General features: G+C 37.8%; 4 protein-coding genes across 8 annotated transcripts; 2 read left to right on the top strand and 2 right to left on the bottom strand.

The window, feature by feature from the left end:
• Positions 163–8,582, top strand: LOC109948427. 3 transcript variants are annotated; one of them, XM_020561331.1, is made up of 4 exons: positions 163–831; positions 1,192–1,606; positions 7,930–7,987; positions 8,130–8,582. In XM_020561331.1, exons 1-4 carry the CDS (start codon positions 774–776, stop codon positions 8,133–8,135), a joined length of 537 nt encoding a protein of 178 aa, XP_020416920.1. In that variant the 5' UTR covers positions 163–773; the 3' UTR covers positions 8,136–8,582. The 3 variants fall into 3 exon arrangements, with proteins under 3 accessions (XP_020416920.1, XP_020416921.1, XP_020416922.1); XM_020561332.1 differs by lacking the exons at positions 7,930–7,987; positions 8,130–8,582 and adding an exon at positions 6,731–7,258; XM_020561333.1 differs by lacking the exons at positions 7,930–7,987; positions 8,130–8,582 and adding an exon at positions 6,123–6,659.
• Positions 12,398–17,843, top strand: LOC18780773 (MLO-like protein 11). 2 transcript variants are annotated; one of them, XM_007213951.2, is made up of 15 exons: positions 12,398–12,523; positions 12,645–12,702; positions 12,847–13,082; positions 13,359–13,475; positions 14,188–14,248; positions 14,375–14,463; positions 14,700–14,774; positions 15,204–15,289; positions 15,556–15,605; positions 15,864–15,904; positions 16,279–16,449; positions 16,594–16,629; positions 16,781–16,848; positions 16,930–16,990; positions 17,073–17,843. In XM_007213951.2, exons 1-15 carry the CDS (start codon positions 12,398–12,400, stop codon positions 17,463–17,465), a joined length of 1,668 nt encoding a protein of 555 aa, XP_007214013.1. In that variant the 3' UTR covers positions 17,466–17,843. The 2 variants fall into 2 exon arrangements, with proteins under 2 accessions (XP_007214013.1, XP_020418602.1); XM_020563013.1 differs by having other exon boundaries at positions 12,431–12,523; positions 12,620–12,702; positions 17,073–17,465.
• Positions 18,078–18,854, bottom strand: LOC109948610 (keratin-associated protein 6-2-like). The gene has a single exon (XM_020562272.1). It carries the CDS (start codon positions 18,852–18,854, stop codon positions 18,078–18,080), a length of 777 nt encoding a protein of 258 aa, XP_020417861.1.
• On the bottom strand, positions 19,937–21,963 carry LOC109948426. 2 transcript variants are annotated; one of them, XM_020561328.1, is made up of 3 exons: positions 21,761–21,963; positions 20,827–20,908; positions 19,937–20,314 (listed from the first exon to the last, which is right to left on the bottom strand). In XM_020561328.1, exons 2-3 carry the CDS (start codon positions 20,900–20,902, stop codon positions 20,208–20,210), a joined length of 183 nt encoding a protein of 60 aa, XP_020416917.1. In that variant the 5' UTR covers positions 20,903–20,908; positions 21,761–21,963; the 3' UTR covers positions 19,937–20,207. The 2 variants fall into 2 exon arrangements, with proteins under 2 accessions (XP_020416917.1, XP_020416918.1); XM_020561329.1 differs by having other exon boundaries at positions 20,827–20,904.

Here is a 21,963-nt window from a genome sequence, read left to right as displayed (position 1 = left end):
ATAAGATTGCATCCTTAAAGTTTTTTGTATCACTCATAGTCCCTAACGTTAATATGAGTGCTCTTAAATAGTCCCTCTGTCAAAAAAATTATTAAATCTAAAGATATAATCATCAAATCAATCCAAAATTATAAAATATTTTTTTTTATTTCCTTCCCTTCTCTCTTTTTTTCTTCTTCTTTCTGTCTTTCTTTTTTTTCTTCTTCTTTCTCTCATTCCTTATCTCTTCTCTGGGTGTCTCACATGGGACTATTTGACGTATATAGATGCGGTTTGACCATTATTATTTTTCTTTGTTTTCCTTCTTTTAATGCGATTTTCTTTTTGATTTGGTTTTTTATGCTTGAGGAGATAAACGGCCGTTTGTTGTGAGGCATGATCCTAGAGACATAAACACTTCCATTATTCGACCCTGCCCTGGGAGGCAACCTACGACCCACACCTCCATTGCAGGAGCTAAGCTAGAAACCACTTTTTCTTTTCTTTTCTTTTTTCCTTTTATAAAACAAGGCCATTACCCTTGTTTTACATTCCGTTTATTATTGGAACCCCACAAAAAAAAAGGCCATCAACCACTCTCAGATTTTAAACCACTGGCGGAGAGAAAGAAGAAGAAGAAAAGAAAGAAGAAGATGCATGACATGAATGAAGAGATTGATAACTTGTATAACACAAGGGATGTAGTCATGAACAGGATGGTAAAAAATGAGTACTTCAACATGGATGACAAGAAGTGGGATTTGGGGATGAAATTAAGCATGGGATTATGAAGGATGAAAGGGTGTGAGGCGATTCTTGAGGATATGCTTAGCTGGGATAAGCTCCTGCCAGGTATACGCTTCTAGTTACTCTATTTTGTATGATGCTTTATTTCTATCAAGTCCGCTTCCCTACTTGAAATGTTAGATTTTTGTCTGTTAACCTTTCTGTATATGTGGGTCTGTCTGCCCACACACTTTTTAAGTTAACCATTTTGACATGATTGCAAAAGTTGTAATTTTTTAGTATAATTACATGGCTAGACCTTTCCAAAGTCGAAATTTCTGGGCGTCCAATATTCAGCCGTCAATCATTTTCTTTGTTTCTCAGACAGACAAATATAGTACCAAGTGTTTCAATGGCATGGAAGTTGCATTTTTTGGTTCAAACTGGCATTTATCAAATAATCTGCAATGCAATTATCTTTTCCAGATGACATGAAAAGGAAGGTTGAAGAGAAGTTCAATGACCTAAGGGACATGTGTGAAAGAGGGGAACTTGAACCTGAAGAAGCTTACAAGTTGCTTAAGGTGTTTGAGGATGAGATTTTCATGCGATGTGTGCAGAAGATGGAAACCGACAGGCCCCCACAATTTGATGAGACTGCTGGACGGGACGAGAAAAGGGAGGTAGATGACCCACCAGGCGAAGGACCAATCCTTAGGTGGCAAACACGGGCAGTCTTTGCTCCTGGTGGTGATGCCTGGCATCCCAAGAATAGAGAAGTGAAAGTGTCTGTTACAGTGAAAGAACTTGGGCTTTCAAGGCATCAATTCCGTCGGCTCAGAGAATTGGCCGGAAAGCGCTACAATCCAGGGGAAGATGAGCGTACAATTACTAGTGAGAGGTGTTGGCGTGACTTGTGGATATTGACTTACTTTCCTTACACACTAAGAATTCCTATTATAATTGTAATTGATTTACTTTAATTCCTGATTTCCTACTACAAATAGATTTAGGAATTTATTATTTACTTGCCCATTCAGGTTTCGTTGTATTATAAATATGACCTCCTACAAGGAGAAGAATACACAGAAAATTCCCACAAACAAATATTCTCTCATAGTTTTCATATTTTAGCATGGTATCAGAGCGGCGATCTTGGAATTGCTGACTCTAGTTTCAAACCCCCGCCGCTGCTATGGGGGTTGATGATTTTTTCACCCCTCATGGAGGTAGCACCACCGACTCCTTCTCTCATTCTCCACCAACCATCATTGAGTTGAGTGCCCAGATGGCTCCGCTCCTACAGATGCAGACTTTGACTCTGAACCCGATCCAGAATCCGGATCCTTTTTTGACGACCCCGACCCCGACCCTGACTATGACAACGACGACCCCGACCCCGACCCCGACTATGACGACGACGACCTCGACCCCGACCCCGACTATGACGACGACGACCCCGACCCCGACCCCGACCCCGACTCCGAAGACGACCCCGACCCCCACTCCGATGATGACCCCAAACCCGAATTTGTCTCTGATTCAGACCCTGATCCCAATTTCGACTCCGACTCCGGCCCCGACTCAGACTCAGATTCCGATCCCAATTCCTACTCAACCTGTATCCTATGCATCTTCCGCTGCACAAATTATGACTTCTAGACTAACGACCCCGACACGTGGACTAGATTGCGCATATTGTGGTGATCCACGACACACTTGTGAGACTTGTTTTAAATCGCATGGCTACCCCAATTGGTGGGCTACTCTTATAGATCGAGGACAATGCAATATGACCAGTAATGGTACTGGTTATGGATTCCATACTTCCGATAAGATTGATTCCAGGAGCTGGATAATTGATTCCGGTGCAACTGATCATATGACGTTTGATCCTGATGATTTTATGAATACTACACAACCTCGACGAACCTGTATTGCAAATGCCAATGGTGTTACTTATCCTGTGATAGGGGCTGGCACTGTTGCACTCTCATCCTCTCTCACACTGTCTAATACTTTACTTGTTCCATCTTTATCCACTAAATTATTGTCAGTTAGTCAGCTTACTGAACAATTGAATTGTTGTGTACTCATTTACCCGAGTTTTTGTTTGCTTCAGGATATTCACACTAAGGAGATTCTTGGTCGTGGTACTAAGAGAGGGGGGCTATATTATGTCGATGACTTCAGTCCCGGCATGGCTAACAGCGTGACACATCCCTTTGATAGCAAACAAAAGCAAATCTGGTTGTGGCACCGTCGATTGGGACATCCTTCTTTTAGTTATATGAAGCATCTTATACCAGATTTATTCTCAGGTTTCAAGGACTCTGACTTCACATGTGATACTTGTATTTTGGCCAAGAGTCACCGTGTGCCCTACCCGTTGAGTACGAACAAGTGTACTACTCCATTTACGTTAATTCACTCTGATGTCTGGGGACCTTCTCCTATCACTGCTCCTTCTGGTGTTCGATGGTTTGTCACATTCATCGATGATTGTACACGGATGACATGGCTTTATTTGCTGAAGAATAAAAACGAAGTGTTTTCCTGTTTTCAGTCCTTCCACAAACAGATGAAAACTCAGTTTAATGCTCAAATCCAGATTCTTCGCTCCGACAATGGTGGAGAATTTGTCAATCATGACTTTCAGACTTACTTCCAACAACATGGAATTATCCATGAGACGACTTGTCCTCAGACACCACAACAAAATGGTGTTGCTGAACGAAAGAATCGACATCTTCTTGAAACCGCCCGAGCACTTCTGATTGGCGCTCATGTTCCTCGCCATCACTGGGATGATGCTATTGTCACCGCAGTTCATCTGATCAACCGCATGCCTTCTAGTGTACTGACCTTTAAAACTCCCTTACAGGTGCTTGCACAACACAGACCTCTGCCTTCTGTTTTGGTACTCACACCCCGAATCTTTGGATGTGTGGCTTTCGTTCATCTCCACAAAAATCAACGTAGCAAACTTGATCCATGTGCACTTCGTTGTGTTTTTGTGGGTTATGCCACTCATCAGAAAGGCTACCGTTGTTATCACCCTCCTACCCAACGAACCTATGTCACTTTGGATGTGACCTTTCTGGAATCTGAGCTGTTCTTCCATGACCCATCATCCAATTCTACACTTCAGGGGGAGATACGAAGTGAAGAGCAGAATTGGAGCAACTTGGAAAATCAAGAAATTCTCCCTTGTACAGAAATGATTGATCATTCCGAGTCTGGAGCACGAGATTACTCTCTGTTGAAAAGCGACCAATCGCCCATTTATAGCGATCAATTGCCTGACCCACCTGATCCACGCGAAGATATTTCTGATCCGAGTCTCACACTTACAGACAATACAGAACAACAAGATGAAGACCCCCCCTCTAACTCAACAGTACCAACAGACCAATCTCTTGAGAATATCCTTGAGGTAACTACTCCTACTAGACTTGTGCATTTAGATGATAAAACTATTGGATATCAATTACCTTTCAGGCAAAATCGTGGGAAGCCACCAAACCGTTATTCACCTGATATTGGCAAGACATCCAAGTATCCAATTGCAAATCATGTATCCACTGAGAAGCTGTCTGAACCACTTAAGGCTTTTGTGCATCAGTTGTCTGCTATCCATATTCCAACCAAGGTCTCTGAAGCATTGAAAGATCCTAAGTGGGTCCAAGCTATAAAAGAGGAGATGAAAGCCCTTGAGAAAAATCAGACTTGGACATTGGAGATTATACCCCGAGGAAAAAAGACTATCGGATGTAGATGGGTGTTTACTATAAAACACAATGCAGATGGATCTATCGAGCGATACAAGGCAAGACTTGTGGCAAAAGGGTACACACAGACCTATGGTATAGACTATGAAGAAACCTTTGCTCCCGTTGCAAAGTTAAACACCGTCAGAGTCTTATTGTCCCTTGCAGCTAATTTAGATTGGCCACTACACCAGTTTGATGTAAAGAATGCTTTTCTACATGGCGAACTCACGGAGGAGGTGTACATGGACATTCCTCCTGGATATAATACTACTCAGACTGGAACAGTTTGCAGGTTACGAAAAGCATTGTATGGATTGAAACAGTCACCACGTGCATGGTTTGGACGGTTCACCATGGCAATGAAGAATAATGGTTTCAAACAGTGCAACTCAGATCATACTTTGTTCTTGAAACATCGAAAAGGGAAGGTAACAGCATTAATAATTTATGTTGATGATATGATTATTACTGGGAATGATAAACAGGAAATATCACAGCTACAAGACTATCTGGCTACGGAGTTTGAGATGAAGGATCTAGGTGGACTCAAGTATTTCTTGGGAATTGAGGTGGCTCGATCGCAGCAAGGCATATTTCTCTCTCAAAGGAAATATGTCTTAGACTTGTTGACAGACACAGGAATGCTAGATTGTAAACCTGCGGACACTCCTATTATTCAGAATCATCATCTTGGAGAATATCCGGATCAAGTTCCAACTAACAAAGAAAGATACCAAAGGTTAGTGGGAAGATTGATCTATTTGTCACATACTCGACCAGACATTGCTTATGCGGTGAGCGTTGTCAGTCAATTTATGCACTCTCCAAGTGAAGACCATATGAATGCAGTTCTTCGGATACTTAGATATTTGAAGTCTGCACCTGGAAAAGGACTTATGTTCTCAAAGCATGGTCATCTAAATATTGATGGTTATTCAGATGCAGATTGGGCAGGTAATGTAACAGATAGAAAATCCACATCGGGTTACTTCACATTCGTGGGAGGTAATTTGGTGACATGGAGAAGCAAGAAACAGAATGTAGTAGCTTTATCCAGTGCAGAAGCCGAGTTCAGAGGCATGACTAAAGGGATTTGTGAACTTCTTTGGTTAAGAAAGTTGCTTACTGAACTTGGGTATAAACCTACATCCACAATGAATCTCTTTTGTGATAACAAGGCTGCTATAGCCATTGCACAGAATCCGGTTCAGCATGATCGTACTAAACATGTTGAGGTGGATCGACACTTTATCAAACAAAAGCTTGAGGCTAAAGTGTTTCAGTTTCCTTTTGTGAAATCCGAGGATCAATTGGCGGATATTTTGACAAAGGCGATTTCTAGTAAAGCATTCCACAATTCACTAGATCAGTTGGGCATTGGCGACATCTATGCACCAACGTGAGGGGGAGTGTTGGCGTGACTTGTGGATATTGACTTACTTTCCTTACACACTAAGAATTCCTATTATAATTGTAATTGATTTACTTTAATTCCTGATTTCCTACTGCAAATAGATTTAGGAATTTATTATTTACTTGCCCATTCAGGTTTCGTTGTATTATAAATATGACCTCCTACAAGGAGAAGAATACACAGAAAATTCCCACAAACAAATATTCTCTCATAGTTTTCATATTTTAGAGGTAGGTCAACTGCATGCCCCTCTCTCTCTGTTATTAGTTTTATTATTTTTTGAAGTACTGCATGCTTTCTTTCTCTATCATTAGTTTTGTTATTATATGAAGTACTTAGTCTGGTTAATAGTTGTTCAGATTTCTGAGTTTTTATTCTTATACATCCCACATGATATTGTTGATTGTGCATTTTATTACTTCTCCCTCCTCCTATAGCACAAAGAGAAACTAATAGTTATAGCCCCTGCGGAATGTATGAGAAGATTCTTTTGTTATGTCTTGCTCAGTCCTTGAAAATTACATGTGCAGTAATTTTATCGAATGCAGTTTATACATCCGAGATATCTTATTTAAAAGTGAAAAAAAGTTTATCCACCCAAAAGTGAGGAAAGAAGTAATTGAGCATAAATAAAGCATATGAAAATTGATATATCAACATTTGGTAGTGCTGCACATTATTCCTTTCATTACTACAACATCTTATCCACTCTATGCAATTGCAACGTTTTTGTTTTTGTATTTTTTAATGAAACATTTTTCTTTGCAAAGGAAAATTATATATATATATATATATATATATATCTCTCTCTCTCTCTCTCTCTCTCTCACTTGTGAAGGTTTGAACACTGAGAAGAAAATAGAAAGGATTGCCATAGGACTCTTCTTTCCCTATTGAGGAAGCTGGGAAAGCTAACAAACTGGCTGATGATGCTCGAGTTTCGTATGTCAAGGATATATTAAGAGCAAATCCTGCATTCATGGAGAGGTTGCATAACAAGACCATGAGATTGCAAGGAAAAAGCACTGTGCCTGCTTGAGATTGTGAGTTCCAGTAGCTAGTTGAAAAATAAGTTTCCAGGTCTGTGATAGCATCTTCTGGACATTTGGCTGTTTTAATTGTTGACCCTCACTCCAAGATAATTATTTTGCAACAGAGTGTACTCCCAATGCATATTTCATGCGGGCATTGGTAGATTTGGCTAGATGCTAATGTTGGCAGCCAATTGTCTTTACCTTATATCCCCTGAAAATTTCACTTGGATCTTTTTGAAGTGCCAAGTGCACTGTTTTTAAAGATCTTTTTGGTTCAGTGAGATCTTTCAATGTATTAGTTTAAGTTATAAACGATAAGGTGCTTTAACTAAGGAGATCATTAACGTTATATTAATATTAATTAATGCATGATATTACTTAATAGAGACACAAATTTGCTCAGTCTGCTGTGAACATTTGTTTAGCCAATTTTCTTGCCATCTTTTCAAATTTGTGATTAGCTGGCAGTGAATTTTAGCTTAAATGTTAGAAATGCAGGGTACCCATCTTTTGTATTTTCCTAATGAATGTCATTGGTGTGGTTAGAGATAAGAACAGCAGGATTTTCTGTCCATATTATGTAGGTGTGGTTGGTATAGTTTTGGTGTGCTGTTGGGATCTTGGTTCTGTTTATCAATTAAGGGGCAATATTTTTTATCGCACCCTTTATGAAGTCCTATGTACTGGCCTTAGACAAATATTTTGGGGTGCACTTGAAATAGAGTTACAGTATTTGAATACGAGAATAATTCAGAATGGAAGAAGGTACACAGGAAATATGATCTTTGGCCTTGACTCCAACATGGTCTTGCCACTGTTTTGACAATTTTTGTTGCTGTTTCTCTGCCTGTGGAGTTCTCTATCCATCGATTCAGTTATGTAACTTATACTCTAGCATTTTTCATGAGGTTTTTGTTTCTCTTTATTGTTATTTAAGTTATTAGACATTTAAGTGGAATTAGGGAGACTGAGTGGCATATTTTGTTTCTCTTTGTTGTTTCAGTGGTTGCAGAAAACCAATCGTAAGCCCGCGCTTGAAGCTGTGGAGAAAATTAGGGAAGGTATTTGGCCTAATACTCTTACAACCTCCCTCAACTATCTGAAAAATTCTTTTTGATGCGATTCTAGCAAGCCATGTAACTCATAATTTCATATTATAACTGTCATTTCTAAGCTTTCATGTTTTTGTTCTGCTGCCTCCAGAGTTGATGCTGCTTAGGTTTATCTCTCCGCTTTTGAAGGACCCCAAGCATGATAGCCAATATTTGCATTCCATCAAAGTTCTACAATAGCAATTTTTCTCCATGCTCGGTCTGAAATTGATGAAAAAATTGAAAAATAATTCATCCCAGGAACGTAAGATGTTGGTGTTTTCTGTTCTGCCTCACTCGTTCAGGAGAATGTTGAATGGCTCAAGGAATATGATTTAAATGTTTAAGGAATTATTCTTAGACGTCATCCTCTCTTTTCCCTCCTACTTTTCCATGAACTATAAGCGATGCCTTGGCAAACAATCTTTGGTGAAATGCAAAATTCATTTATTTGAATATGGCTATGATCCATTTGTTTCATATCATCAAGGTCTTGAGAAATTTCAAGCAATTCTTCCGAAAGCTATGTCTAAGCATAAAACATATCATTATTATTTGATAGCAAAAGCAGACCCTCCACTTCACATGGTGTGTTGAGCAGGCCAGCAATTACACAAATCTCCTCCACCAATGTGGAGTTGAGTCTGATGGGAAGAAACTTCATGGAACCCACGAAATGAAAGTCTAAGAATGATGGTGGGTGATCACATTATCTTTCCCTTTCTTTTTCAATCTCACACAAACATCCTCTTTATCAATTCACTGTCAAAATATTGGTTTCAGCAAGAAAACATCTATAAAATCCCACAGTTTTTCAGACTTTCCTGAACTGTCTTTACTATATCCTAAACATTTTGCTGGGCCAACTGGCAACTGGCAAGTGCCATCTGTCTCTTCCCAAGACCAAGCCAAACTTGTAAGCAAGTCCAAAATACATTTACTCTGTGCCACCTAACAAACAAACGCGTTTTCAGCGCGGAGCAATTTGAAAATCATAATCTTTAGTAGTTGGAGTCGGCACTTGGAAATCCAATCCCTCTTTCTCTGGAAAAACACTTCTAGAGTAGTTTTCACTTTGAGGGGGGAGAAAGTTATTGTTCTTTATAACTAGGAAAATGCTAGGGAGACCAACTTTAGATACCAACTTGTGTACCAACTCTCTAATAGAGTGTGGGACCCATTGTATTGGTGGACTCCACCTCTATTAGAGAGTTGGTACACAAGTTGGTATCTAAAGTTGGTCTCCCTAGCATAACCCTTATAACTAATGGCTTTTTTAACTGAATTACAAAGGCAATCATAAAATTTCTGAGAAAAAAAAGAAATCCAAAATGGCAATTAAACGTCTCAATATGAATGTGAGAAATTAAAATTTAATGGTCAAACTATCAGCCACGTAATGTTACTAATCTACGTGTTATAGCTTATATTACGAGTGAACGACATAATTGATATATCATGGACTCAAAAGATAATTTTAATAAATAAATATACGTCTTATAACATCATTCATTACCGTCACATAAAAAAGAACTCATTTTACAATGGTTTTTTTAATACAATAAAGTTCAAAATATAAACTTATCATAAATTATATTATAACGCGTGAATTAGTAACATCAGAAAACCGACCCAAATTTCCAATTTCTTTTCCAAACGAAGCAACCCTAGCCACTTCTACTGGTGTACTGCGTAGTACGTCACTGCATCTGCTGCATGGCTTCGTAGTGGGTTCCTTTAAAAAGTGTCATGCATTTTCTATGTCAAAAAGTAAAAGTGAGACGATGCCTTCATGCATGTTATGGGGACAATCGGTCGTTTTTCTTCATGAAGGTCACGTATCTGATAAGTCATACGTATATATATGCGGTAGGTCCAATCAAAATTGAGTCCAACTTAATAAATACGGTTGTTAGAATTCAGATTCAGTGGCTTGACTTGGCGCCAATCCCTCCTTGATCATGCCCCATGGGGGGCAGTTTTGGAAAGTGAATATACAATACGACTAGCTGCCGTCTTATCTTCTTTTCATAGGATTTTGTCAAAAGTGATCAAATCTTTTTTTGTTTTTGAAAAAGTTTAGTGGGGAAATTGGTTATTCTCACTACCAACACTAAGGTATGTCCATAATCTCGAGTCGGAGTGACTTATGCCTAGCAAAATGATCAAACCTTCGCAAAGTCATATTTCGATGTATTGAGTAAACTATTACCTACAAAAATACTAGATTTAAATGAGTGACTTTTTTTCAAAAATGTATAACGGTTTTACTACTATATTTATATTCGAATGCAATTTTGATAAGTATTGATTAATAATCGGAGGCCATAAGCTTAAGTGTATCGATTTTTCTTTACATCTGTTACTACATCAAATGTATACATTTAAACGGGTTAAATAGACTGTAAACTTACTTCAATTAACAGTTCAAAATTATCTATGTATGCATAAATAACTATATTCACCATCTCCACTTATCAGCTTGTCATAACTCAAAATCTAGAAGAAAAAATAAATTAAACGGCTTCTCTCCTATAAAAGCCACGTGTAAAATTTGATTTCCTGTGCATACATCTGTCATGACTCGTGGCACTCTTTTTGATAAATTATTTTATTTTACTTAATCAGTATTGTTTAACATAGATGAGAAAAAATTATTGCGGTTTTGTCTAGCTTAGATTCATTGCTCATGTTTATTATGACCATAATGCATGTGATTAACCTGTTGCAAACGCAAGCATTGACATCATGCATTGCATATAGATACCAATATTATCCGCTGTTCATGACTAATTGCTTAAAAATTTCAGCCAACCAAGAATAAGGGAGGTATCTGTAAAGTGCAAACCTATCACAGACTTGAATAATTTGGGATATTGAAACGTCATTGTTTTAATAAAAGAGGCCACATGGAATTTGGACTAACTTCAACTAATTTTTGAAGCAAATGGCTCCCATCATCTAATTGTCCTTCCACGCATCACTCACAACTCCAAATACCATTTTGCCCTTTATGTATCTATTTTTAAAAATTATTTGATAAAAAATGCAGTTTTTTTTTGCAGAGCGTCAAAAGCTGTCAACAAAGCAAATCTGCCATCAGTGCGGAGAAAACGACATAGCAGTCAAACTAACCATCTGCAATACCATTCTAGACGTCTTGGATGATTCACATTTTAATACGGAAATAATAGTATTTTGCTATATCAAATAATAATAATACACATTTAATCACTTAAATGTGACATAACATTATTCGACAAAAATAGCTGGGCAACACACATAAATCTTTTCTCAACTTCGTTAAAAGACAAAAAGAAAAACAAAGCACTCAGAAGTGAGATCTCTTCTGGCGAAGGCCCACGCTCTTTTGTTTTTGGTTTAAACTACGTTGTCCATTAAAGTATAAAAGCCCTGGGAACTTACCCCTGCACCCTCCAAAAAGAAAAAAGAAAGTTTCTTTCTTTTCGCCATTTTTGGTTTCCTTTTATGAACCCAAGAAAATTATATTTACAGGGGAACCACTGAGAAACAAAGAGAGAGTTTTGGGTTTCACATTTTGGGTTCTGCAACTTTACATCTGCAGTGGCTATGTAATCCTTGAATCTGCCCTGTTTTGCGTGTAGAATGAGATCCAAGCAAAATGTGGTAAAAAAAGTTGTTTTCTTTTGGGCTCTCTGATCTTGAAAATTAAGCAGGAAGGAAGGGTAAGGGCCTCAAGGGTTTGAGGAAAAGGTTGCGGTTTTTGGTCAGAAGAGACTAGAGAGAGTGAGTAATCTTCAGAGGAGTGAGAAGCTTTGTTGAGGATTTATTACTCTCTTCAGAAAATTTTCCTTTGATTGCAAGTAGAAGAGTAAAAATAGTTATAGAGGTACTTTGATTGACATTAATGCACTGAGAAGAAGCCAGTTCATTTCTTGTCAGGTTTACCTAAGAAGGCAACTGACATTGGGGGGTTCCAAGCAAGATCCGCTTGCTTATATTACTGCAACTCCATCTTGTAATACCCAATAAGAGAGGGTATTGAAGTTGATTTTTGTTTTGTCTTCTGATTTTGGAAAATTGAAAGTGTTCTTCACAGACCCTTTTGTGGTTCATACATTTGTGATTAGCTGGCAGTGAATTTGAGCTTAAATGTTAGAAATGCAGAGTACCCATCTTTTGTATTTTCCTTGTGAATGTCATTGGTGTGGTTAGAGATCAGAACATTAGGACTTTCTGTTCATATTATGTAGGTGTGTGTGGTTGGTATAGTTTTGGTGTGCTGTTGTAAACTTGGTTCCGTTTAACATTTAAGGGGCAATATTTTTGATCGTACCCTTTATGAAGTTCTATGTGCTAGCCTTAGGCAAAAATATTTGAGTAGGAGAATAATTCAGAATGGAGGGAGATACACAAGAAATGCGATCTTTGGCCTTGACTCCAACATGGTCTGTTGCTACTGTTTTGACAATTTTTGTTGCTGTTTCTCTGCTTGTGGAGCGCTCTATCCATCGATTAAGTTATGTAAGTGATACTCTAAGCAGTTTTCATGAGTTTCTCTTAAATGTTACTTAAGTGGAATTAGGGAAGACCAGGTGACATATTTTGTGTAATCTTCAGTGGTTATGTTCCCTTGTTGTTTCAGTGGTTGCGGAAAACTAATCGTAAGCCCTTGCTTGAAGCTGTGGAGAAAATGAAGGAAGGTATTAAACCTAATACTCTGCTTACAACCTCCCTCAACTATCCAAAAAGTTCTTTTTGATGTGTTTCTATCAAGCCATTTAACTAACAATTTCATATTATATTTTATATTTCTAAGCTTTAATGTTTTGTCCTGCTGCCGCCAGAGTTGATGCTGCTTGGGTTTATCTCTCTTCTTTTGACGGCTACCTCAAGCATGATAGCCAATATTTGCATTCCATCAAAATTCTACAATAGCAGTTTTTCTCCATGCTCGAGGTCTGAAATTGATGAAGAAATTGAAAATAATTCGTCCCAGGAACGGAAGCTGTTGATGTTTTCTGTTCTGCCTCACTCATTTAGGAGAATGTTAAATGGCTTGAATCATAATTCCTGTAAAGAGGTGCGTCACTCATTCATGTATAACAATTAAGCTAAAATTCTAGTTTGGTACATTTTTGCTTTTCTTATTTCCTATAAATTCTTGTTCATGACTCATGTATTCACTAGGTTCCTGGAAACTGAAATGAAATGAAGTACAACTGTTGAGTATGATTTTAATGCTCAAGGAAACTACTTTAGACTTCTTCTTCTCTCTTTTCCCTCCTATTTTTCATGAACTATAGTGATGCCTTGGCAAACAATCTTGGTTAAAATTGAAATTTGTTTATTTGTACAGGGTTATGAACCATTTGTTTCATATCAAGGTCTTGAGCAGTTGCACCGCTTCATCTTTGTCATGGCAATAACACATATATCCTACAGTTGCTTAACGATGTTGTTGGCAATAGTGAAGGTTAGAATTTTCTTCATATTTCTACTTCTTCTTTTTCATCCAGATCTTATTAGGTACAGTGGTGAAACCTACCATTTATCATTGAATTATTTTTCTTCTGGACAACGGATACAGCAACTTTGAGCAACTTACTACTAATAAGCTATCTGAATATCTTCTGGTGGCCCTTCTGACCTTACCATTTTCCCTGAGTAAGAATGTGTCTACTCATACTCTAAAACAAATGGGTTAGTCTTCTTTATTGAAGTAAAGGCAGAAAAATAAATTTCAACTATAAATTCTGGAAATTAAAATCAGTGAATTGAAATTCTTTGACGTAAGGTGTACATTTTTTAAGTTGCTTTCACGCTATTAGTTCAAGAATAGAGAAGTTATGACTGCTATTACCTAGAAGAAGGCTTGGATTCTTTGTTCTAGGTGTAATTAGCACCTGTAGCCACAACCTTAGGTGTGAATCTAGAGTTTCGTTTCGCAGGCCTTGTACTTCTCTACATATGTATATACACACAGGCACATCTATATCAGCCTTTGTCTCTTCAATTCTATCTAGTTTAAGTGAAGTTCATTGATCTTTAATTATTACTTCCATCTAGTGTACTGATATGTTATGTGTATGACGATAGTGGGTATTTACTGAAAGAGAAGATGAGAATATAACATTGCATTGCAATTTTTCATGGATTACTGTTTGACATTGTAATATTGTGACCAGATTCACAGCTGGAGAGCATGGGAGAATGAGGCTCACATGGACCGGCATGGTTCATTGACTGGTAAACTCTGATGTGGCATTGGTTAGAATTATGCATAGATCAGCTTATTGGTCCCCACTTTTATGAGCCATGTGATCTAGATTTTTAAGTTACCTGTGAGATGACTGTAGATATACTCTGTAACAGAAATCACACGCCAGTTGACAATGCGAAGGCAGTCTAGCTTTGTAAATCCATCAAATCCTCTGGTCAGGAATAACTTCTTCATGTGGGTGGTAGGTGCAACTCTATTTTTGTTACTTAAATTACTTAGGTACCTCCATTCTTCTTTGTGTTGTTTTAAATTACAAAGCTTAAAGGGCTAAAACACAGTTTAATTTTGGTGTGGAACGTACTTTAGATCGTCATAGACTCCACTAGTTATTATTGAGTTTTCTTTGTGTGTTTCTTGCTATTAGGAGATAGCTGCTTTAATTCAAGGCTTTTTATAGTTGAATGCTTTGTCATACAGACATGTTTCTTCCGGCAATTTGGGCGTTCAGTGGTTCGTGCTGACTACTTAACACTCCGCAAGGGTTTCATCATGGTATCGAGTATTTTCATTCATCAGAAGAGTAGAACGAGTCTTCCACATTTTGGTTTTTCTTTTATTTATTTTTTACTCAGTATAATATTATGTATTAGCCCTTAATGATATGGTTTTCACTATTACGCCTTCAAATTTACTAGTGTCAATTACATCATGTTTACATAGTATGCCTGGTAACTGAGCTTCTGTATTTATTTCAATAATTTTTATTTATGATAAACCCCATTCCTTCAGTGATCTCTTAGATTTTTGGTAGAAATTGTTTAGATGTTGTATGCTCTGAGATTGGTTCCTGTTCTTGTTTCCACCTATTGTATGTATGTTCAGGTAATTTAACATTATAAGTACGTTGCTGATAATGTGTTAGTAATGCCAATTTTAACTACTGTTGAATGAATTTTTACTCCTTTCTTTTATTCATGGCAGAATCACAACCTTTCACCAAAATATGATTTTCACAGCTATATGATTCGGTCTATGGAAGAGGAATTCCAAAGGATTGTTGGTGTGAGGTAAGAAATTAATTTCTTCAATTAAGAATGGAAATAGTAAATGAGCAGTATTTTTGGTTACCATGACCATAACAATGTATTGTTTGTATTTGTGCACATACAGTGGTGTCGTCTCTCTTATTAGTTGTCGTTTCTCTTATAAGTTGTCGTTTAATACTAGGCATGAATGTGTGCTGAAAGTCCTTATTGGATGTTATTGCCGGTTTGGATAGTTGAATTCCACTGAGAATCAATAGCTAAAATGCCTCTTCTTTAATCAATTGCAGTGGCCCACTCTGGGGATTTGTTGTTGCTTTCATGCTGTTTAATATAAAAGGTACGAGATAGAACTGAAAATGAAATGCGTGAAATTGGTACTTGTTCGTTCTAGCGTGAATATGCTACAAAACAAAGGGATTTTTTTAATTTAAATATTCACTCTCAAAAGGATATTAAGGTTTCATCACCTTTTAAATGATAATTATAGCTTGCATGTTTCATTATTTTGTCATTCTAACTGCCAGTTGGTGCATGATAAGATGATTATTGGTCTTGAAAACTCTAAAATGTGACTGCTTTCTGTAACCTATTACAGGGTCGAATCTCTATTTCTGGATTGCAATCATCCCAATTGCTGTAAGTGTAGATTATTATTTTCTTTCATTCGGTTTTAGTTTTCACCTATTTACTAAAAATGAATGATCTCTAAGATACTAGCAAAAATTTGCATTGTCAAACAGACGCTTGTAAAAATACACATCACACCTCTTCCTTATATCAGTTATGACATTTGGGGGAGGGGATTTGAACTTGTGACCTTCTCTTTTGAGGAGAAGTATAACTACCAATGGACGATGACTGCAAAAGAAACACATCACACATAAAGATGTTATATCCAGAGAGTGGAGCTATAAGAGTAGTGAATTTTCTGTAAATAAACTTGTCTCAAATCTGTTACACAGTCGTGTGTTTATTATGTTACTTTAATTTGATTGTCTGTTCATGTGCAGCTAGTTCTTCTTGTGGGAATGAAGCTGCAGCATGTTATTGCAACCCTAGCATTGGAGAATGCTGGTATAACTGGATCCTACCCAGGAGCAAAGTTGAGGCCTCGGGATGATCTTTTCTGGTTCAAGAAGCCTGAACTTTTGTTATCATTGATCCATTTTAGTTTGTTCCAGGTTTGCAATGGTTATCGTGATGCCGGGCATGTCTTGTTTTATTGTATCATTATGTTCTTTAATTACTTGTATCACATATCACAATGCTAGAACTAATATACCTTTGTTTTTCTTTTCTTTATTTTATCTATTCTGATTTTGCAGAATGCATTTGAACTGGCTTCATTCTTTTGGTTTTGGGTAATTCCTTTTCCATGACTAGATTGTTACTCATTGTGGAGTCTTGGAAGTTGGAAACAACTTATTCAATCATTTAAGGCCAACAAAACTTCATTTGAAACAGCGTAGGATCATTTAAGATTAACAAAATCTCTTGGTTATTTGATTACAGTGGCAATTTGGGTATAATTCTTGCTTTATCCGAAATCATTTGCTCGTCTATTTAAGGCTGATTGTAGGGTAAGCAAACAATTTTACTGGTTATGACACTCTTCACTGTTGTCAATCACGGGTCTTATATTACTGTCAATTATCTTATAGGTTTGCCGGGCAGTTCCTGTGCAGCTACAGCACCTTGCCGCTGTATGCCTTGGTTACTCAGGTACAACCAGATATACATATATTATGCATAAAAAATACAGAGTCGTTTTCTAACAATATTTATATTTTATATTTATTTTTAGATGGGAACAAATTATAAGGCGGCACTAATTCCACAAAGGATAAGAGAAACAATTCATGGGTGGGGAAAGGCAGCTAGGAGGAAAAGAAGGCTAGGCATATACAATGATGAGTCAACGATACACACAGACACAAGCACAGTAATGTCACTTGAGGAAGATGATCATGAAAGGCTCGATAATCCTGCAATTGATGCTAATACACACAATGGAATTGAGTTGCAACCAGTTCCTAGTTCTATGACCAGTCCTTGCCTAGCTGCTAATGAAAACTCAAGTAGGGTGGGCACACCCCTTCTTCGACCATCGGCTTCTGTTTCTGTTTCTTCACCAGTTACATTGACTATTCATACCGAGAGTATTCCAAGATCCACTTCAATGCCAAGCAGAAGGTAATGAAGGAATGACTACAATCATGATGAAGAAAAGCATGTGACAATGAATTTGGGATCAAATTGAATAAGAAAGTATTAGAAAAGGGAATTGTGTAGATTTTGTTTCCCTCTGTATGCAATCTGAAAAATACTTGAAAGGGTTAGAGGTCATAGGATACTCACGAGATGTAACGTGTGTGACAAGATATTGCAGTAGTTAGAATGTAAACATTTCCTGTAATAGAGACATAAAGTTTAGTAAATGTCAACTCACGGATGGTACTGGCTACTGATCCATGATAGTTAGTTGTTCAGTTGGGCAGTAACATTAATGAAGCTTGCTATTAATGTTCAAATGTATTTGACATTGAGGTATCTTGCTAGTGTTACTTATTAAGCTGATGACTTGATCAAAACTACCCGTTTGGATGAATTTTCGTAAGCATCTTTTTGATAATAGCAGTTTTAGAAAAAGAGGCAAATGTCTGCTGGATCTTATATGATTGTAGTAAATTCAACTAGAAAAACATGGTAGACTGCGTAGATTTTATTAGAATAGCATGTTATTTTCTGAAGCTTTAATTGACAGACATGAAGCTCTGCAGTTGGGAGCTTCTTTAGACTACATGAATATCTAGTTATGAAGCGCTGCAGCAGAGTGATGGTGGGCTTCATTTGCTGTCTTGGTTGATGAATCTGGTGAATCTGGTGGTGATGAACCTAGTGCTGGTGGTATATTTGGTGTTATAGGCTCTCCTGCACCCATCTTGGTAGGCGTCATCTTCTCATGCTGAGTGGGCTTGTTATAAGTGAGCCTATTGGGCTGGCCAGATTGGAAACAAGCACCAGGGCACTCACAGCCCGGATTACAACCCCCACCGCAATTGTTTCCATACCCACCAGACCCAGTACCGATGCCGACTCCGGACCCAAACCCACTACCACCGCTGTTTCCGTACCCGGGTCCCGAGGCCCACGGGCCATTTCCAGGCCCATATCCACCACTTCCAGTCCCAATACCAACTCCTCTACCTTCCCCATATCCTCCATCCCCAGTCCCAATACCAATTCCTCTGCCTTCTCCATATCCACCATTTCCAGAGCCTCTCCCAATGCCCATACCAGTGCCTTCACCATAACCAGAACCAGTGCCAATACCATACCCCTCCTCAATTCCTACACCATTGCCACCTGAGCCAATGCCCTTGCCAATGCCTACACCTGTCCCAGTCCCAGTGCCAATGCCTACACCTGAGCCAAACCCTTGACCCACTGGCTTATCTTGGCCCATCATCTTTCGATTGACCCCAGCAGGGGCCTCAAATTTAATGACCTTGTGGGCATTGCTCAAGCTAATTAAGCACAGAATCACCAGCAAACCAATGCTGCAGGCACATTTTGGTATTGTCATCTTTGTCAAATATCTTGGTTTTTGTTTGGTTCTAATTAATTTGCATGGATTTATATATACATCTAGTGAGGCTAGCTAGCTCTGAAGGTAGTTGTTTGTGGAAGACGGAAACTTGGAAGCACCAAAAGACCTGCACTGGCGGTTTGTTAGTTGCTTAAGTCCGGAGTCATGAACCTTGTGTGAGAAGAGTATTACCACAACAATCAACCTTGTTCTCAGCTTTTCTGCCTGCTTTTCTTTCATAAGTAAATCAAATAGGGTTTTAACATTACCAAGATCTTGTAAATACCCAAGACAAGGCATGTCAAATTACTTTGTTACCAAATATTATACAGCATGAGGTCAAGGAATGAAACTTGTTGGTGTTGATATTTTGAAAAGATTTTAGATTTTCAGATTGGTTATATCAAATTACCTTAAGTTGTCCAAAATCATGTTTACAGCCAACTTTAATTTGGTGCTGGATCAAAAATTGTAACTCTGGCCATTAGGTCTGTGATGTTTCATGAGCCGCATCATACGTGCAGGCACAGGACTTCGCAAGAAGGGATTTCTCTTTTAGCCCAAATATTGCATTACAATAACATACACAGCCTTTTTACAAATAAACCACCGGGTAAGCATCCAAATCCCATTTGTAAGACCTAGTTAGTAAATTCGCGTATTATACATGTAAGTACGTATTATTAAAAAATACTTGTGTTTTCTGCTCACTTCTCAAAGCTAAATATTTTAAGAAAACAATGCTGGTAAAATTTACATATTTTTCATATATTATTGAATAAAAATACTTCTCATTATACCCTATTAAATGGAGCTTGCTTCATCAAAGTAAAGATAAGCAGAAACATTATTTACTGTATTTTGGATAAGCCAAGACAACTTCTAGTAGCTCTCTCAATAGAATGAGCTTTCTTTACTACTAAATTTATCAAATGTTAAATAGCCTCCCCTTGCAACAATGGCAGACCTTCAAGTATTAAAAACAGTGATAATTTTGCATCAAAGTGAGTGGGTTGTTTCGAGTAAAACCATCCGAGCAGTTTTTAGATAAAAACTAATGAGATGAGATGAAAATCTTGCCAATGTGCGTGCATAGATCACATAAGAAATGTCAGACACTGGATAATTTGTCACCAAAATATTAGTCATTCTTGAACGTATATACCTTCCTGTGCACAGACCAATCTCTGCAACCACTTATGCATTATCATCCTCTGAAAACCAGAATTGTAATGGAAACAGCAGACAAAACAGTTTAACATAATCCTCACAATGGCCAACATGATAATGAAGCCAACTTGGGAAATCTGGAAAGCTCTAAAGTAGTTATTGCCTATAATTTATCAACAGTCAAACGACCTCGCCATTGCCTGATTCTGCCTCCATGGCCTTTAACTCTTCAGCCAACATTCGTTGCCTGTTCTGTGCTTGCCTTTCCGCAGCAACCATGTATAGGCCTAAGCACAAGTAACAAACACCATCAGCAAACTAAGGAGGTGCCAAGTATTTGAAACAAAGACAAATGTACATAAGCAACAATTACATAAAACATGGTGTTATTTATACCACAATTCATTAAGGGTACTCACCTGTAAAAAAAAAATCAGTTTAGAGGATAGAATCTAGTTATTATTGGGTAATCTATTTCCCATCCAATCCAATTGAGAATTACAAAAGGCAACTAAAATTTGTTGGATTGAATTGAATCCATGGGTTTGGTTTGAAATTTGAGCAACCCTACATCTTAGTTCACAAATGGATGTAGCCGCACACCATGCCTCGCTAAACTCACAGAGGTAAGATATTGTGTTTATGTGTGGAATATATACTATTAGTGTTTTAGTTTGTAAGCCAAAAGTATTGTAAAACTTAGAGTAGACCAAGCATTTTCCTTATGAAACATTGACTTGGCAATTAAGTATGCTATTTGAATCAAGAACCTATGAAAGAAAAGGTCAAGAACTCATACTGGCAGCACTTCCAATTGCACAGGCCCATAGAATCCTCATGGACCATCTATCCCCAATAACTCCTCTGGCTCCCATACCTTGCTGCCAAACCCAATTAGACTGCTTTAGTATGACAACATATTGGATACTAAACCTCATTGCTTATTGGATAATCTAATACAAGAAACTTCAAATGCAAAAGTTCCTGATTAACATCAAGTTTCAACATTATCATACAATTTGAAGCTCAGCGACCAAAGAGGCAACAATCTTAGCAACTATTCCTTAACTCATATGCTCATTCATTATATACTACCAAAGGAGTAGTGCACTAGACAGCGGCTGATCCAAGCCTATTACAATTGGTTATGATTCAGTTGTATGCATATTTGGCTAATATAGTTGTAGTTGGACCCTATACTTTATCTTGGGTGCTACTGCTGGAGTGATGGGCACACGCTTCTCAGTACTAATTCGTATTGTATTAGCAAGACCGGTTGAAAATTTCCAATCAAAACCCTTAATCGATGACTTGGTTTCTTATTTTTTTTACAACAAGTGTAGTAAGCTGAAATCTAAAGACAAGCTTGTATAATTAAGGGCCACTGCAGTTTGTATCAGTTATTCTCAATCAAAGAAATTGGAAACACCTATTCAGATTCTACTTCTTTCTCTCTTGTCAATTCAGATATTAATTGCACATGACCACTAAACCTAAAAGTTTCTCTGGCCCAGAAATATGTAGCTTTTTATGTGTTTGTGAAAATGCCTAGCAAAGATGTACAATTCACTAAAAACCTAGAAAAGCAGATACAAATAGAATTTTATCATATAAAAAATTGAATTGGTAAGGAAACCCATTTGTCATAGCATGTCAGAATAGAAATCAATAATCAACAATTAGCAAAATGGCATGACAATTTGAAACATAAACGCATACAAATGAAATCTTACTCGTTTGAGAGAGAGAGAGAGAGAGAGAGAGAGAGAGAGAGAGAGAGAGAGAGAGAGCGTTTGGTGGCGGGTGCCGAGACCGAAGAGACGGAGGAAAAGAGAAATGAGAAGTTAGGAACGAAATGCCGCTTCAGCAAAGTTGCCACATGCTGGTTTCTCCGAAGTTTATTTTCAGAGAGAGCGAGAGACCAAAGCCAGTGAGA

The sequence above is a fragment of the Prunus persica genome, chromosome G4 (genome assembly GCF_000346465.2).
Source record: "Prunus persica cultivar Lovell chromosome G4, Prunus_persica_NCBIv2, whole genome shotgun sequence".
NCBI lineage: Eukaryota > Viridiplantae > Streptophyta > Magnoliopsida > Rosales > Rosaceae > Prunus > Prunus persica.
Note: the sequence above shows the minus strand (reverse complement) of the source record. Positions and strands in the feature narration are given on the sequence as shown.

Coding starts and splice junctions, on each gene's coding strand:
- LOC109948426 (XM_020561328.1), bottom strand. CDS start 20,902: ATGGGAGCCAGAGGAGTTATTGGGGATAGATGGTCCATGAGGATTCTA. Junction 20,315..20,826: donor TGCAATTGGAAGTGCTGCCA/GTATGAGTTCTT, acceptor ACTTGTGCTTAG/GCCTATACATGGTTGCTGCG.
- LOC109948610 (XM_020562272.1), bottom strand. CDS start 18,854: ATGACAATACCAAAATGTGCCTGCAGCATTGGTTTGCTGGTGATTCTG.
- LOC109948427 (XM_020561331.1), top strand. CDS start 774: ATGAAAGGGTGTGAGGCGATTCTTGAGGATATGCTTAGCTGGGATAAG. Junction 832..1,191: donor CTGGGATAAGCTCCTGCCAG/GTATACGCTTCT, acceptor TATCTTTTCCAG/ATGACATGAAAAGGAAGGTT. Junction 1,607..7,929: donor CGTACAATTACTAGTGAGAG/GTGTTGGCGTGA, acceptor TTGTTGTTTCAG/TGGTTGCAGAAAACCAATCG.
- LOC18780773 (XM_007213951.2), top strand. CDS start 12,398: ATGGAGGGAGATACACAAGAAATGCGATCTTTGGCCTTGACTCCAACA. Junction 13,476..14,187: donor TGTTGTTGGCAATAGTGAAG/GTTAGAATTTTC, acceptor TATTGTGACCAG/ATTCACAGCTGGAGAGCATG. Junction 15,290..15,555: donor CAAAGGATTGTTGGTGTGAG/GTAAGAAATTAA, acceptor AATCAATTGCAG/TGGCCCACTCTGGGGATTTG.